The sequence below is a fragment of the Drosophila rhopaloa genome, unplaced genomic scaffold (assembly GCF_018152115.1).
Source record: "Drosophila rhopaloa isolate 14029-0021.01 unplaced genomic scaffold, ASM1815211v1 contig_163, whole genome shotgun sequence".
Classification (NCBI taxonomy): Eukaryota; Metazoa; Arthropoda; class Insecta; order Diptera; family Drosophilidae; genus Drosophila; species Drosophila rhopaloa.
Window position 1 is genome coordinate 521047 of NW_025335043.1, and position 18556 is coordinate 539602.

At 36.5% G+C, this 18556-nt stretch overlaps 1 protein-coding gene across 2 annotated transcripts in view; it reads right to left on the reverse strand.

The window, feature by feature from the left end:
- Nucleotides 1-18556, reverse strand: part of LOC108045996 — a 67311-nt gene that overhangs the window by 4819 nt on the left and 43936 nt on the right. For both annotated transcript variants that reach the window (XM_044457825.1, XM_044457826.1), the window contains 2 exons: nt 7417-7519; nt 3260-3282 (listed from right to left, as the gene is read on the reverse strand). In XM_044457825.1, the coding sequence (XP_044313760.1) occupies nt 3260-3282; nt 7417-7519 (126 nt within the window). The remainder of the gene's footprint in view (nt 1-3259; nt 3283-7416; nt 7520-18556) is intronic.

Consider the following 18556-nt stretch of genomic DNA (forward strand, 5'->3'; position numbering starts at 1 on the left):
TGTCCAGCAGCAATGGCTTTGACTGCGGCGATTATTACCCCCAAACCGAAGTTATCGTACGTAGGTGCTCATATACATGCATTTTGTGCATGTCACCAATGCCACAAACACAAGTCCCAGACTCCGAGACCCACTCCAAGACGCCAAGATCCAGCTCCAACTGGAACTCGGCTTTAATGGCTGTTTTTGCGCCGTGTTAACGATGTTGCCGCGGCTACTGCACAGCTAACTCAGCTGAATCGATCCAAAGCCAGTTGAACTGAGCTGGAACTGCAACTGCAATGCACTTACGATTTTTTTTGGGGTTTCTCAATGCAGCGGCACAGTGGTAGTCCCCAGAAATGTACTAAAAGTTTCATAAGCCTTCCTATAGTTAAATGTAATTTGTATTACAAAACATTTTATACCATTATCGTTGTTTCCCAAGTCTTTTTAAATCATAAACAATTTTAGTTACTCATAAAATATATTAGCTATTGCCATTTCTTAATTTTTGTTTTTTATATAATAAAATTCTACCAAAATTAAAATTTGTTAATAATTTAAAAGTTTGAAAAGATAATCTCTTCTATTATACTCTTTTCATCATGTCAATACAAAAATAATATTTATATGCTTAGATAAAAAGTAAAGTAGATTGAAATTAGTAAAATTAATTTAAGCCAAAATATTTAAATTTTTAGTTGGAATTAAATAAAAACCTTTATTAAATTTCGAAAAAATGTATTAATTTTAATAATATTTGTTCGATTATCAATGCTTAATTTTGACTGTATCCTTCACTGTACTTCAGAGCATTATAACAGCTACCGTGGCAGTCTTATCTTCGCCTGCTTATCGTAGTCACCAGAATGGTTGCAGCACCAGCCAAACAGCAAACGGCAAATTGTTGTTAACAAAATATTTCGCAGTCAACTTTTGTTCAGATGAAAAGCGCACAAAATCAAAAATAAATAAACGAAAAATTAACGAGCACTTTGGTTTTGGAATTTAATTTGTGTTGTGTGGATTTTTATTTCACTCTTGGCTTGGGTTTTTTTGTTGCTGTGCAAATGGCAAATATGACATGTGTAATGAAGTCTTAATAGTCGGCCAGATAATGCCAATCGCAGTACGATGTCTTGCCCATTTAATGCACACAAATGTCACATGGCAATTTTCGTTTATTTCTATTTTTTTGTGTTGCTTGATTATCGGGAATTCTTTGTGTGTTTAATTAAAATCATGTTACGCATACGACACGTTGGCTGCTGTTCAAAGATAATTGCAAAGAATTACCTATGAAATTGACACCATCGAATGTTGCAATTGCCATTTGTTGTGATTGCTTGCAGCGATTGCTTAAATATGTAAATTAAGTTCATAAAAAAGTGCAAAGTTTATTTTTAAACAGTAGTTAGTTTCTTTTCAAGGGATTTGATATATGTTACATTTTTTTTTGATTATAAATTTTATTAAGAAATTATATTAAAAGCGAATATCTGTTTTATACAAATGATCAAAAGAAATACTTTGGAAACTATATTGCTGGACCTCAATACATCTCTAAATTTACGACTACATTTTTCAGTTAAACATAAATGTTGCAACAAGTAAAAAACCATTAAAGGGAAATTTTTTGCACATTTTCAGTCATATAAACCCCTATTTGAAAATAAATGAAATGTTTAAGCACTTTTTAACGACACCAATAAAAACCTAGTTTCCAAAATTTACAGTCTGCATTTGAATTAAAAAACTTTTTCGCCATTACAAAAACATGTTGCAACAAATAAACACCACTTAAATGTGCATTTTTGGACAATTGAAAATTTTCTCTTTCGGCACAAAAAGACTCGGGAAAAATCCGCAAAAAAACTCTTTGGCAACTGGCGCTTGTCTCTCAACTCTCAACGTTGACTCGGACATAATCACGCGCTTTAAAAGCTGCTGACAGTTTAACGATTTGTGGCGATTGTTTGTTTCTCGGGTTGTTTCTTTTTTTTTTTTTTTTGCTTTGCCCCAACATGCAACCGTGCGTACCACCAACGAAAAATGCCGAAAAAAAAAACAAAACACAAACAACAAGTGGGCAACAAAAACTTTTTGGCAAAATAAAAAAGGAAACCAACAAGAAACGAGCATTTTCATGGGGACAGCTAATTGGCTGCTGTGACATTAAATGCCGTCAACAATTTGTCCTGCATGTCGATTGTCAGGCCCACAAGACGGACAGTGAAATTGGCGCCAAGCCCGAAGAAAGGGAAAGATTTCGAACTGAAAAGGGATCGTTTGTCAATAATTCGCCTACTGCTGAAAGCCCGGCCAGAATCGCGAGTCGAGCAACTAAATCAAAATAGCAAAAAAAAGAGCCTCTTTTCCTCTCCCCATTTTGCACGATTTTCAAACGTGTTTGACGAAGTCTGCGGCCATGACAATTGTTTTGGCTTTGCCTTAATTTGTCTACAAATTTTCTTTTACTCGAAAGTTTTTTCCAGCACGTAGCCAGGGGCAATATAAACCCCCGGGCTCTCGATTTCGGTTTCAATTGCCGCAGGAGGAGCAGCAGCATCTCTGATTTGTGGCACGAACGTGAAGTTCATGCATTGTCGTCAAAAATTTGTCTTCATTTTGTTAGTTTGCCTTCCTTCTGCCACAGTCGCAGAAAACAAATTAAAATGTTGCCACAAAAAACAAAGGGAACTGAAGTCCAGAACGAAAGATTTCTTTGAATTGCATGCAACGGCAGAATTATGCAATTAAAAATGGAAATGAAAATTCAAAGAGAAGACAAGAACCTCGATGATGAGCAGAGGTAACAAAAAACCCGACCTGACTTGGCTTGGCTAATTAATCAGGACTGGAAAAAACGCCAAGTGGTGAGGTTTTTTGAGGAAGTGAGATATTAAAGGAACAGCAATGGATGGGAAACTCATTTGGGAAAGGAAATTAAAGTTGAATATGTTAAATTTAAACAAAAATATTTCTTAAAAATCAATTCAATTGATAAGATCTTATAAATTTTTAAAGTATTTTGTGGTATTACAAGTGATTTTCATATACTTTTTCTTCTCCTATAGAAAATAATAACAAGTTAACGCGTGCTTCTAAATAAAGAATTTTAAATATTATTTATAAGTTAATTCTTTTTTGTATTTTACTCCTGTAGTTAATAAGCTGTTAAATATCTTAGCTGCTAAATCACATTTAATTGCCTCCTACAAATCATTCCCCTCATTTAAATAATAGCTTTGAGTAGAGAAAACATTTGTTCACTTACCATTGGCATTCGCTGATTTAATTCTGTAAAGATAAGAATAGAAAAAATGTGTACCAATTAATAAACAGAATTTTAATAGACTGCCGGGCATAAATTAGTATAAAGTAAATGTCAAACTTGTCGAGCGACAAAATGGCAAATGCCAAAACGAATGACTTAGGACACAAACTTGAGCGAACGAATGACTCAAGACACAAACTTGGGCCACGCAAATGGTTTAAGAGCCAATTGCGTGTGACGCAAACTGACACACCGATAAAGCTAATACAACGTATCTGCTGGGGCCGATAAAAATCCATTGGCAACAACGGAATTCCATTATCCAGCAGCCAGAAAACACATTCGCCATTTGTTGCGATTAGATTAGACCCAAGAAACAAACCAGTGAGGATGTTTTTGGCATTTAAAACCGGCTCGAAGTCTGCATTTCTTCGGCCTGAGTGATTTGTGCCCGAATCTACAAATCAGCAGGTGTTTGCCTTGGCTTTCTATGTCTTTTTTCTGGAACACATTTTCCATTCCGTTTCATTTTCCCTCTCCAAACTACATATTTGCACTTGCTGACTCCGCTTTTCTGGGTCACATCGAACGGCACGAACCTGGGGCCCAAATGGCCATATACCTCTCGATATATATATTCGATCTGTGCGTATCAATTAACCGACTGTCCGTTTTGATTGAGTGCAGCGCGGCATGCGCTGAATTTTCCCCTCGCTTTGCCTTGATCGATTATAATGTTAACTCAACTCGAGCCCCAACTGCCAATTCGTTTTTCTCTTTCTTTTTTTTTTTTAGTGTTAGTTTCAGTTGTAGTTTTTGTTCTCCTCAATTCAATTAAATTGAACAAGCAGTCGCCGCTGTCTCGGGGGCCTTGGCTATGCGCTAATTTACCTAGCTCGGGTCTTTTAGCTTATTTTCCTACGATTTTCCTTCGTCGCGTTATGTTCAATTTTCTGCGCTTGTAGTTTCAATTTTTTTGTAGCCTTTTTTGGGTTTGATCGAGTTTTTTGCATGCTTATTGAACACGCCTTTTTGTGTCTTAAATGCATTAAGCGGTTTAAACTTGACTTTTGTTTTTCGCAATTAAAAAACTAACTAAAAATAATTTAGAGGAGCGGGCCTCGGGTTTTTAAATCGAAATCTATATAGAAAGGTGGAGTATTTCAGGCAGAGATTGGATTAAAAGGGTCAAAGCTATTAATAAGGTTAATGCTTATAATTGCATTTAATGGGGGTAATTTCCTATTTGAAAGGAAAGTTGTTGTTCATATAATTAATTTTCTGTTTTATAATGGGTTTTTACAATCATTAATGTAACATCTCATATATTAAAAAAATCAATTTATTTAAAACATTAAATACACATTAGGTAGAAAAGTAAATGTATTTCAATACGATAAAATAATTTATTGGAAGTTTAACTAGTTTGGGATGAATTCATTAAAAATTTGTTTATAAAAGTAGCATTAATAGAAAATAAAAGTGTTCCACATTTTGACTTTTTTTATTGGGCTGACAAAAATAGTCAATTAAAATTTATTTTAAACGAGTGTTATGTAAACACAGCTTGCCTAATTAAAATCCACTCCAATTTTACCGCTCCTTTAAATTATCCAAGTGTCAAAAACAAGACTAAATTGCAATGGCACTTTGAAATTTTTCCGACAAGCTTCTGTGACCATTGGAAAGACATTATCCCGTCTAGACGTTGAGCAAACATTGTCAAAAAAGCAACCAAAATGCGAATGGCAGGTGCCACTTAGGACTTAAGCTCAATATGGTGGCCGAGCTAAACAAATCAAGTCGAGCGAAATACAGAAACAAATGCAAAGGCTGGTGACTTGGTGGAGACATGTGCCAAGCAAATTTATAGCACCATTACGACCAGATCGAGAATTGCATCAATATGCAAATAAGTGTAACCGATATTACATGTAATTGCTGCTAATTTGGCAGCCAACACGTCCGACCACGACGTGACATGCTCCACACACCGACAGACTGGAAAACTGAAAAACTGAAAAACCGAGAAACGGTTGCGAAAACAAGTCCCAAAATGAGTGACTAAGGCTGACGGCAAGGCAACCGCCGTGACATTCAGGTGACGGGGGTATCAGGGGATGGGGTCCACAGGTGATTAATGCAAAATCAAATTTGGTCCAAAAAGCGTGAGAATAGGAGACCAACGGCACTTGATTGAGTCAACTTGCCACAGGAAAGGTGAGTTTGCTTACTGCAATATTGAATACGTTAGGAAAATTTAGAAAAAAAACATACAAACGTAGGTCGTTAGGGTCTTTAAAGCGCTAATGCAATGTCCCCCAATTACTTTAAACACTTTATCCCAAAATTGTTTTCAAATATTTGATTTAAGCTAGTGTGGCTAAGGTGAATTATTATCGTTCAATTTTAAATAAAATACTAAGATATTTCTGAAAACGATTTATTCTAAAACTAAAATGTGATGTAAGGAAAGCCTAAAATATTTTTAGAATAAAGAAATGGAAATAATGTTAGTAATATAATTTTTTTTTAAATAATTGTTCGTTTAAAATAAAAAAGTTTATAACTACACAGTGTCTGTGACTTTGAACGATCAAAGTATAAAAGTGTATTAGGTGTCTTAAAATGCAATTGAAGAAATAAAAATGTAATTGGTTATTATAAAGCGATTGAAAATCATAAAATAAGATAATCATCTTTGTTAATAAAAGCAAGACCCAATCAATATCAATCATAGTAATAACAAGTTCCTCTCCCTTTTCAAAGCGTATTCATTTAGTCATCTACCCGAACAACTCCATTCCAACTCCTGTTTGGACTCGCATTTCGCATTTGTTTGTTTTGGCTTGGGCGGATAATTTGCAAAATTAATTTTATGCAAACATGCCGCCAAATAAGACGACATGACAATTTAATTGGACGCGACATGTGGCCAGCGTTTCCACTTCAAACTGGAAGCCCACGGCAGCAGTCGAATAACAAGCGCGGCGCCTGCGCAACCGCCGATCGAATTGGACAAAGATTTCTGTTAATTTGGCACTCGCGTGTGTTGTTCTGTACCTCCCCCCCCCCCACCGCAGTACCCTTCCCCAAAGACATCCTCCCCTCCCCCCATTTAAATGTACTCAAAATAGCAAATATCTAGCGATTGGAGTGTGTGACCCACTCTCCACAGCCTTTTGATAGACTCGAAAAACTTCGATTTTGGCCATATATAAACGCCTTTGGCAAAAGCTCTGTGTTTCGGCTTGTGTTTCGCTTAAAGAGCAATTAAGTAATAAAGCAATTTCATGTTCCTTTGTTTTCGGCTTCGATTATTCTCAGTTGTTGCCGTTGCCTTTTTGCCGTTGACTCACTTAAGAGGTTTTATTTATTTTTTGGTGGGCGTTTAATTGAATTGCTGGTGTTGCCTCGTCGTGCCGCCCGTGTGGGCAATGCATTGTAAATCTTTATAGTTACACAGATCCCACAGCTCAGATATTCGCGCAAATATGAGACTTGAGACTGGAGTCTCCATACGAGTAAATATATTCAATTTGTCTGGCGTTGTAAATGTCGCCGTCGCCGGAACATGACGGATCGCTGGGGTCGTCAAGGGGTTAAGAGTTGAATGTCCTCTTCCCTCTTCTTCCCAACTCATGTGTGTATTTTTGCTTTTTTTATCATGACTAATTGCGGCATTTTTCTAGCTAAATGCCAAAATGTGACTGTTTATTTATTATTTTCATTATTTGCATTTTTATTTATTCGCCGCTTGTTTTGGCCAATTAATTTTGAATGGCCAATTTATGAGGTCTCTTGGGGAAGAGTCAAATTTATTTTTGTTTGCAATTGAACATGTTAAGGAAAGTCCGAAATTTTTTTTTGGAAATTTCCATGTATGAACGACCAGTGGTGCCATAAAAAACTTTAATTTGGCAATGATGATTTATTTGTTATAAACTAATATATATTTTATGATGCTGTTTCTTGCTGTTTAGTTATTTTTTTAATGTTGCCTTTGGGAAGATCATAAATTTATTTGTCGATACTTGACTAGCTCAATGAAAATAAGAGGAAATATTGCAGTAGTAAATGAGCTAAGCTTCGGGCTATATTTCTTAATTATAATTTTAGCTCTTTAAATTATTTACGGTGTGTATTCATCGACTTACCTTCTACATCTTAGAACTATGACCATTACAATAGCACCTATGAGAGCCGATATGATTGAAACTATGATTAGGGTGAATGCCCATCCAAGTTCACCGGTGGTTTCTGCAAAAGAGGAAGGCAAAAAAAAATTGTTAATGAAAATAAGTGCAGACATATCTGAACCTTGTGTGTGTAATGAGCATAATAAAACTTGCTGATCGGCCTGGCCAACAGGTGTTATCTTACTTTTATGATTATGCAATTTTTATGGACCGATGGCGATAAAGCTGATGAATTCATAAAAAGTTATGAATATGAATAGGTAGTGGAGTATGAAATATGTATATAACGTGAATTTATTTATATAAATAGGTATACAGTGGTCGCACTCATTCTAGAACCGTAAGACCGTTGGCGGCTTATAAATAAATTCCAAATTTAATAGTTTTGGAATTCATTGTTTTGGTTATCTAGTGGTACAAGATCACAATATTTGTCCGGCACTCCCATATATACTGTTAGAAATACTTAACGAATTTTAATTTCCCAACCATTTAATTGTAAAACTTTGAAAAAATGTTACTACATTTTTTAATGGCTTATGTAAAAACTATTTTTTTTCTTACATATTTTAAAGGTGGTTTCGTCTAGATAACTTTTCAAGTCGTGAGTAAAGTCAATTAGGACTAGACCTGCGGTGACTGGTTGGTGATTAAATTCGCTTCCGAAAATACTGGGACTTCAATTCATTCGCGAGCGGCTTAAATTTTCTTAAATGCTCACTTACATATATATAGCGCATTTAACGATGCAAAATTAATTACAAACTTTATTATCTTAACAACTTGAGGCTGACGTCGCCGTTAACGTCGCTGCCCCCGCTGGTGATTTAGAATATTTATGACCGCAGTTAAATGAGGCGCGCAATGGAAGTGAAGGGGCGGCAGAAGTTTGGGGAGGGGGCATTTTCCTCTCATCCACATCGACCATATCGGTATCTCTTTCCGACTGCCCAACACATGCGGCTGCGTTTTTGACCCTTTTTCGCCTAGTCTGTTATCTCTAAGTGGGCATCGGTCGGCCATATAAAGGGGAAAAAGGTTAAATTCAGCAAACAGAAATCAACACGCATATAAATATTTCAGCCCGCCTTTAGCCTTTCTACGCTATGTTTTATATCCTTTTGATAAAAGCCGAAGCGAAATTGAAGATGAAATAAACAGTTTGCAAAAAAGAGGAGAAGGTCGAAATATTAATACTCTTTACTTATAAATTTAAAAAAAAAACGAACAAATATCAGTTTACTATTTAATTTAATTTATTTAACTTTGGTAAAAAAACTAATTACAATATGTGAAATTTGATAAATGGGTGTAAAAACATTTCAATGAAAAGCCTTATTTATGTATAATTAATTATAATAATCGATAATTCCATTGTTTTCGTTATTGAGCTCCTGCACCTTTATTAATTTATAATAAGTAGATATACGTTTTCTTTAGTTACGTCATATTTTACCTTGACCTCTTTGCTCTATTGTTTTCGAATTTCACCTGTAACTACTTGAACTCTTTCCTAGGGCAAAAACAAACAAAAACAGGAGGGTTTCCAGCAAAATGAACGTAATTTAGCCGCTACTAACTGATGAATGGACTATCAACATTTGCCTTGTACTCCTGGGTCACGCCTCCCCCTTTCGAAATTGACCCCATTTTCGCGCTTATAAATTTACTGACTCTCCGACCCCCCGCCCCTCATCGTTTGTTATCTCATTGCCAGTTGCTTAAATATTTATACTATGCTCGGTGCTATAATGAAAGCAAACGCCATTATGTTTTTTCTGTGCTCCTTTCCTTACGGCATCTTTCGGTGAATTTCCCCCTTTCATTGTCTTCGGTTCGTTATAATTCAATTGGCCAAAAAAAAAAAAAGAAGTGGATACCCCGAACTCGGTAACTCGAAAACTGGTAAACGCGTAACGTCTTTGGAAACTGGGTAATTAATAACAAACAGAATGGGAGCGAGTGAAAAGCAATTTTCGCTTGAATTGAGGATGTGGGCGTGGTCAGCAGGAAACGTGTTAATAAGCGGCGCCTCAGAAAATGTTAAACAAAAAAATGAAAACAAAAAAAAAACAAAAGAAAGAAAATGAAATGAGAATAACGAGCTCAACTTGTTAATTGAACTAACGAGTTGAGAAAAAAGAAATAAAGCATTTTACTGACTTGTGGTCGAGCTTCGCCACATGACTTCTATGCGTGAGTTAATCCACGGAGAAAATAAATTACTATGCTGATTTGCATTAAAATTTACAGCTTTCTGGTTGGAAAATGGTTTAGCCATATGCGGATTTCCTTTAATTAAGATGGGCTTAAATACTTTTTTTTTTTATAGATTTATGCTTGACTGCTTTACCACTAACTATTAGTTAGAACAAACATTTAAGGAGACCATCAAATGCAGTTATGGTATTTTTAATTCTTAAACATTTTTAGTCAGATAAAAAAAGTTTGCTTTTGATAAATTATCGTTATTCCGGCAAAAAAAAATTAAATTTAAAAAAAAGCTTTACTACTTCATTAAAAAAAGGATTTTGGAAAGGTTCATAAAGTAGTAAAATTACAATGCAATCTCAAGAGGTTTTATAAATTTCTTTTTGCTACTTAATAGCTCAATAAAGATGTCAAGCTGTTTTTGAAAGTTAATAATTATTGATTTATGTTTTTTATATTTTTTTTTTGGAAAAAAAAATGAACAATTGGAAATGCTTAATGGTTTGTTGGCATTTTGGCAATTATCTTGGAATGACCTTTGGGTATTTGCATACTTTTTCCTGGAGCTTATCGCATGTAACATCTGCATTCCAGCTCACGGCATTTCCCCCAGCTTTTCGACCAAGGACTTTGGCCTGTCGGATGCTGTCAGGGGCCGATGTGAATGTAATTCCCCAAAAGGCTCGTAAATAGCTGAAACATCAAGCTCCATGCGAGGACAGGATGGAGACCCTTTTATCCAGCCCCTCGAACTCGTATTTATGCCACTCGTTGGCAGTCAACAGCCAACAGGTGTGCGCATCTCACCGCTCTACGCAATCGGCCTGATTTCAGGTATTTACTTACAGGTATTTATTAGCAGTCTCTCCTTCCTGACTGATCTATTTCAGTGGCCTTTCGGACCTAATTGGCAACTCATTAAAATAATTTCGTGCCGGACAATGGACTTCAGTTCATTTTTGTATTTATTTTTTTTTGGTTTTTGGCATAGAACATGGCCGGCCAGTGGTTTTTAGCTTTTCTCGGAACTTTTAGGACTTGACACGAGCAAATGTTGCTGCAGCTGTGCCGAAGTTTTCCGCGGAACTGTGCATGCAACAGCAGCAGCAGCAGGAGGTTGCCGCAGATACATCCATCAGATACAAATGAGGGCCCGCAGATGCAACCGCCGCCAACACACAACACACAACTCACGTATGTATCTGCCTGTCCGTCTGTCGGCAATTGTAATAATCGATCTGCATGCCGAGATGATTGATGATGCGTTTCGGCCAAATGCTCTCAAGATTTATGGTTGCACCTTATTGTGGCTCGCATTCGACTTATCGGCGAAGTTAACAGGCTTGTATCTCAAATATGCCGAAAGCAAGCGACATAATTCCGATTCTGCGACGTTTATTGCACATTATCGCATAATGCGGTATATGCATATGCAAATTTCGACACCGCTTAGCCCACCTGCCGAAGTGGGAGAGCCAGTTAAGTCCAGCTACTGCAGTAAATCATTAAAATCCCCGGCCCACGGCAATGCAGCTGAGCATTTGGGCCCCGAAAACTGTCGCAGTTTTCCTTTTTATTTTTTGTATTTTTTTTTTGGATTTAATTGCCTGGCCAAAAATGCCGAAAATGAACAGGCTGGCACACAGACAACAAGTTTCCCTGGCATTATCTAACAACGTATCGGGGCGGCAGGGGGCGTGGCCGGGGGGCCTGCATTCGTGCAGAAATAAAAGGCATCGGCTGGCCAAACTACGACTCAATTAACAGTCCACACAATTAAATTAAATGGTCGCATTTGTTTTCAAATTGAGCAATTAAGAAATGATTTAGCGACTTTTTTGGCATTGGAATTTTCGTGCGCCGACGGTGGGCGATTCGTCGATTTAAATTACATTTGAGATAATTAATTAAGTGGCCCGGAGATGATTAAAACGGTAAGTGAATTTACTCAAAAAATTAAATATAATAAAAATGATTTAATAGAATTATTTAATCCTAATAAGAAGAAAACAAGTTTTCCTTCTGTTATTTTGTAATTTATTTATAATTTTATACAAACATATAAAATTTTACTTCATTTTCTTTAGACATTCTTGAGTCTTTTATATAGGACCAACAAAATGAATTACAAATTCTTTCCCTCTGAAAACACTTACAAAAGCTTTTGGGATATTTAAACCGTACTTTATTAATAAAAAAATTGATGTTCGAAAATTATAACCCCTTAAATTAAAGCCATATTTTGTATGGAAATAACAGATGTGGGCCAAAAGTCAAACACACCTCCCAGATGCACATATATCTGTCACTGCATATGTACATTCAGATATTTCCTTACCGAACTTTCTTACACATTTCAAGGAGAACATATGGCAAAAAAAACTCGATTCCCAAAACGAAAGAAAGCACCAAAAAAAGCGAACAAAAATTAAATGACAAATTAAATAATGTCAGCAACGCGGCGGTTGCCCAAAGGTTAAAGCCATAAAAAAGAGGGCCAGGTTGCGTACTCGGTTAAGCCAATATAATAAATTACATGGCGACAGTGGCGATAATCAAATGAACAACAGCAACAACAGCAAAGTGCAACATGCGTCCGGACCGAAAGTCGTTAAATAAAACGCACTGAAAAAATGTTTTTTCCCTGCCTTATATATATATATATTTTGGTTTTTTTTTTGCTGGTCAGCGGCTGCAAATTGTCAGCGAAAATGAAATAAAAATTAAACTGAATGCGCAGGCGCAGAGACATCGAAAAAAGGCGGGGAAAAGAAGGGGGTGGGGGACTGACAGGACCCCCAGCGGCGGCGCCACCAGATACAAGATACAGATACGAAATGTGGATTGTGGATTGGGAATGAAGGCAAAGATGCGACATATGCCGAAAATTTTCAACAGAAGTTTGGCTCACAGGAATTTCGCATACAATTTCAGGAAATTGTAAGGTTTTGGTTTTTTCTCTACTCAACTTAATTGCGGGGATGCAGAGCCGAGGGCTTAAGAGTATCATTAGCGCAATGAAATCCTTTTCGCTACCAGCAATAACAACAATTACGTGCACAAACAATTAAAGCGAAATTGAGTTGTCAATCCCGGGGAGTTGGATGTCATGTAAATACATTTGAATTGAATTGCATGTGAAACACTCTTCAAACAGCACTCGACACTCGTCAGTTGCTCTGGGCCATTGTCTGGGTTTTGGGTCTGTCTCTCTGAGTCTGCACCTTTTTGGTCTAATTAAGCGCCACAATTAAGTGCAAATGTGTATCCCCGTGTGCTGGTAATGTGCACCGTAATTACGCACTGCAGACGAGTTGGTAACATTTTTTATGGCCAACGTTTTGCGTTTTCTAGCAGCGGTGATGAGGGGCATGGTTACAACTGTTAATTTGTGGTCAATACCACACGATATTCCAGTTGCTACCCTGTTGGAAAATTACCTTTCTGCGTTTTTTCCTCAGTTTTTTTTCGTGGCAGGTGAGAGAAACTGGCTACTGTGGCCATCATTAGCCATTGTTTATTCAGTGTTTTTCAGTGCCTGTTTTTTTGTGTATTTAATGACTTAATTTTACCGCAGTGGCAAGTGGTATTGTTGGTAATTAAGTGAACTGCACATGGATTTTTTCAGTTGCGGGGGTGTTTTTTTTACAATATATTTGTCAAAGGTACAATAAAGGCCATAGGTTTTATGATAGAAATAATGTGGTTAAAAGGGGAGGGAGATATCTCTTATTTGAGGAACAAAATTAAAAGTTGTATGTATAACTAAAATTATCTTTGATAACACATTTTCGAATGTTAATGCCAGTTAAAGTTTTATAGCACTTAAAGCTGACTTAACTAATAATACTTATTAATATCTTATCGTTTTCAGTGTGCTTATCGTATATTTTATAAATAACAAAACAATTCAAAAGAATCGTATCATGAATTAGTAATCAATAATCTGCATTTTTTATCTTAAAGCTACTTTTTATTAAACCTATCCCCACCGAAACGCATGGTTGTTCAAACTTTTTACTTAAAAAAGCCGCCAACGAACTGTCTGCCAAGTTTTTTGCCTGTCTTGATTACTCCCATTTTTTCACTGCTGTTTGTTACATTTCAGCCAGGCAAATGGAACTCCCCTTGCCATTTGGCACCCATTGCAGATATATATTGGCATAATGCCATTAAATGCCTTTGACTTGGCAAGTAAAAGCCAAAATCTGTTGACTGTCACAGAAGATAGAAACGAACCGAGCCCGGCGAGAGTAAATTCAATTATGCAAAAGAGCAAGGAAATTCAATTTAGCAACTGGGATCCGCTCTGGGAAATGTTGTAATGGGGTGAAGTTTTCTGGCCTAGACATTGCATTGGATTAATGTAATGTCAACGTAAATTATTATTTATTTGTTTGCGGCACGAGAGACAGAAACTTTTCTCCCACATAAAAATTGATTAATTGCCAAAAACAATTAGTGCATTAACACGCTTGTGGAACAACCAAAAAATAAAGAGTGATATAAGAGGACTGGCAGGCATAAATTAAGACCGACCAGGGTTGCCACATAAATTAGGCATTACCCGACTTGATAGCGATCGGATCGCAGAGAAGCCAGGCAAATTAAGCAGAGACAAAAGGGAATTTTTTCGGCCTCCGCCGTTTGTCAAACTAACCGACTGAAAACTGAAACCGACAAAAAAGAAGGCATAAATAAAATCTACATAAGAGTTATCATTATTAATAAGGAGAAGCCAAAGCCGTGGCTTTTTTAATTCTCATTTAATATGCGAAGGTATCCAGAATGTGGATGGCATTTCCATACAATCAAATGTCTCAATTATGGCTGCAACTCTTCGCTCCTTTTCGTGGCGAACAGAATTTGCATAACAATGCCAACAAATTATCTACTAAAAATTCATGTAATTATTTAGAAGCAGAATTATGTCCGAGAATCTCTCATGCATATTTCTCAGATATTTCACTGGGCCACTTCATTCGTAGCTCTTCTCTTTTGGCGGCTCATTTAATGTTGAAATGTCTTAATTGAATTTTATATCTCGTGGGGCTATTTCTCCAGAAAGAGGAAACCTTTTAGACATTCTATTCGCTGTATCACAAATTGAAATATTTAAATGTCATGGCAATGAAGTGACAACAGTTTTTATATGCCACACGGCACACGATTTTCTCAGTTGTGTTCGGTCTCCAAAAGGCAAGCGTTTTCCCGATCGTTATCGTGAGTTTCCCAAGTGCCCTTTGCTCATTAGGTTTATCACACGCGTTCTGGGCCAAACATTTCACCTTGTCTTTTAAGCTGTCCTTTTCTACGAGGGCACCCCGTAGTTAAGCCTAGACAGGTAAATAAAATTCCAGTTCCTGTTTGACTTTTAGTGCCGCATGATAAATGTCTGTGTAATGCTCAGGTGTTTTGTTGTCGCTTCTTGAAATGAGTTTCCATTTCTTTCGGGTTTTGAAACAAGATTCATGGGTCGGGATTTTAATTGTTCAATGATTCAGGATCCTTGGCGTTCAAACACTCCCAGCTCTATTCAGATGAACGCAATTTATCAAACTTAATGTTTTCCCCGCAGACTTCTCATTAGTTTCTGTTAACCCAAAGACTGATTAATTGTATTACTTTATTCTTCGCGAGAATTTACCAAGTTTTCCTTGAGTCCTAACCCTGGCAACATTTGGCAACTTTCAAATGGGAACCTATCAATGGCAGCTTTGCCAGTTGCCACCAAAAAACTTTGGCACTCGAATGACAAATGGAACCGCAAGGAAAAGCCAAGTAGGAATGCGCCCGTTCCCAGGAAACGGATGTAAAACGAGGGGCGTGGGCGTGTCAGAGTACATATTTTACAATATTTATTGCTTAGGCGAAAACTTTTTGCCAAGTTGAATTTTAATTAGTTTTGTATATTTGCCTCTTTGCAATTCCACGAAAACTTTGCGGCAAATATAAATCTTGCCAGGGCGTATTTGTGAGTGTTTTTGTTAGGAGCGAACTTTATAGGCAAAGTCAATTAGGCCCTAAACTTTAGCCCAAAGTAAAAACATTTGGTTATGATCGAACCAAAATAAACAAATTCAAATTTGTGATTTAATGAAGCGTAAGTCAAATTTAAATTTACCAAGGAACAGCGACACATAAATGCCTCATATCTTGGGAAGATATGTTAATTGGTGCAGAAAGCTGTTTTTTTTATTGTTTGAAATATTTTTTATGCGCCCCTAAAGCTAACAAAAAATGTGATGTTTTATTTATGAGCCAACAAGAAGATTCTTTATTTTTGGATTGCCATTTGAAAAATGCATAAAACACGCCCACTCCATTCGGGCAAATGGAAAATTCTGGTTTTTCTAGCTGATTATTTATACGGCGCATTAGGTTAATCTCAAATATATGCTCTAAAAATCTTTTAATAGTTTTCGAAAGGGTCTGAAGTGTGGTGGCCCTCGGAATGAAGCTTTGCTGGTATTTTATAGTTTATATAAGAGATTGAAGGATTAAATCATGCAACCAATAGATTATTTTCCCATGCAGGTTTTTTTCACTTTCCAATAAAAACAATCTATAGTATTTTGGACGTCGTAGAAACAAGTACAAAAGTTCTTCTGAATATCATATCTCCGTGGGTAAGAAAAGAGCTGTTGACACAACTCCGTAAATTATAAAACGAAAGTCAACCTTAAATGCCAACGTAAAAGACAATTATACAAACAAGAGGCAAATCGTAAAAAATGTAGAAAACGAGACGAAAAGAGAGACATTTTACTGTTTTTCGTTGATTCATATCGCTCGCCTATGCAAATGCAAAATGTAACAGACCGAATGCGGCATGCACTTAAAAAAATTAGTAACATAGATTTTATAAATTGTAGAAATATATGGAAAAATCAATGAATAATTACCTTAACTGTATTTCTACAAGAAAATTCTAAAAATCTTTAGTCATAATAAGGAAGTAATATGTGTATTTTTTTATAAGTTAAAAATTGTTCTAATATAGAAAAAAATATATATAATTTTTTGAGCTTAATAAAAACATATTAAGTAATAAGTTTTTGGAATAACAATATTTAATTCTACTATAATTTCTTCTGAGTGTGGATTGATATCTTGGCACGATCACCATATAAAAACTGGGGGTACGACCCAAAAAAAAGTCAACAGTTACATGAGGCTTATCTCCGTCATGGATCGTCTAATCAAAAATTAAACAGTAGAACAGGCAACGTTCCCTCATAAAAACGGCACAACTCGGGCTATTTTCTGAGGGCTGACCAGGTAGGTTGTCGTAAAAACATATTTGAAATTAGTTAAACATTAGGTGTTACAGTAAACATTGGGTTGGGGGGACAGGAGCGGCGGTTGTCGTTGCTGTCGTTGTCAGTTCATAAAAATTTTATGATCTTTGACCTGGCGAGGTTTTTTTTTTAATGAATAGAGACCAGGTCCCACTCCCACCTGCGTTCGAAATTGTGTTTCCGCAAAACAGGACCGTATTTTATTGTAATTTATATCTTATTTGATTGCCAGCCTCGCTGATCTTTTTGTGTCGCCTTTAATGGCCAGAGTTTACCTACATTTTAATTTAATTTGCGGCAACTTGAATGACAGTTGGGGGTCACTAGTTACCGGCTCTAAGTGGAGAGTTTAGCCTTCCATCTGTGGGCTGATGGTTAGATGAATGGCCATTAAAGTGGGAAGCTAATTAAATTGCCTCTTGGCGGAATGCTGATTGAATTTCTCCCAAATTACGCCGCTGGGGGAAAATGTTGTAAGTGCATCTTTAAACGGCCAGTAAATAAATTCCCTGGATTACATTTAGGACAGCCATACCCTCACGTCACTCACACTGACCTCTGCCACTCAACAACTGGATTTCCCCAGAGCCACAAAACAAATTTTCCCCGAAAATTCCACCCAAGCGGGTGAAAATTTAATGCTGACTGACGCACATAATTATCCGCGCATGGATTTTCAATTAGGCGAAATTTATGTGCATTTCTCAAATGCTCACGGCTCATTAGTAAATTAGATTTTTCAGTCCCTAAAAATATACCAGACAGAATTTGTCGCCTCGGTGCAAACTTTCGTAAGTTGCTCATTTAGTTTTGTTTTATTTTCTTTTTCTACCTCCCCCTTTGCTAATGAGCTGTGTGTTTTGTGGGGGAGAAGTGTAAAAAAAATTGATTTTTAATTTTTATTTTTCGCCGCCAACAAATAGAGATTCCTCTTTCCCCTTCAAAACTGTTTATGTTTCGGCGCTGGAAAACTGAGTCTACAGTTTCCTTTGATGTTGTCGCTTGAGAACGAGACAATGTTTGTCTGACGTTTTGCGAGATGGCTCTTTGATCTTGAACGACAGAGTCGGATATCGTTTCACCAATAATTAGTACACTGAACCAAAACTCCAGTTTGATTTCATTTAACAAATAACCTCTCGTTAATATCACGTTTTGGGAATTATTTTCAAATGCAAATCGTCGAAAGCCTTTGGAAAAAATTATTTTGTAATTGGTTTTCAGTTAGTTTGGCACACTTGCAAGGAATATATTAAAGATACTACGGGGTCCAATTAAGGTTTTTAAAAGCTATTAGACAATTCGAACTTCACCCTTTGATAGGTTAAAGTTGTTATAAAAAATCATTAAGCTTATCCTCCAATAAAATCAATTTTTTCACTGTATCAAAACGCTCCAGACGGAGTCCCTAGAATAACGGCACGAAATTAAACCCATAAATTGTAATTAAAAAGTGAAAACTATTTTAATTAGCATTTCAGCAATTCTATTAGTTCTGCGCCCGCATTTTTTAGTTCATCACTCAGAGTGTGTGTGGTCCAGCACGTTTCTCGGGGCTGCGATCTCATTTTTCTGCCCGGGGACTC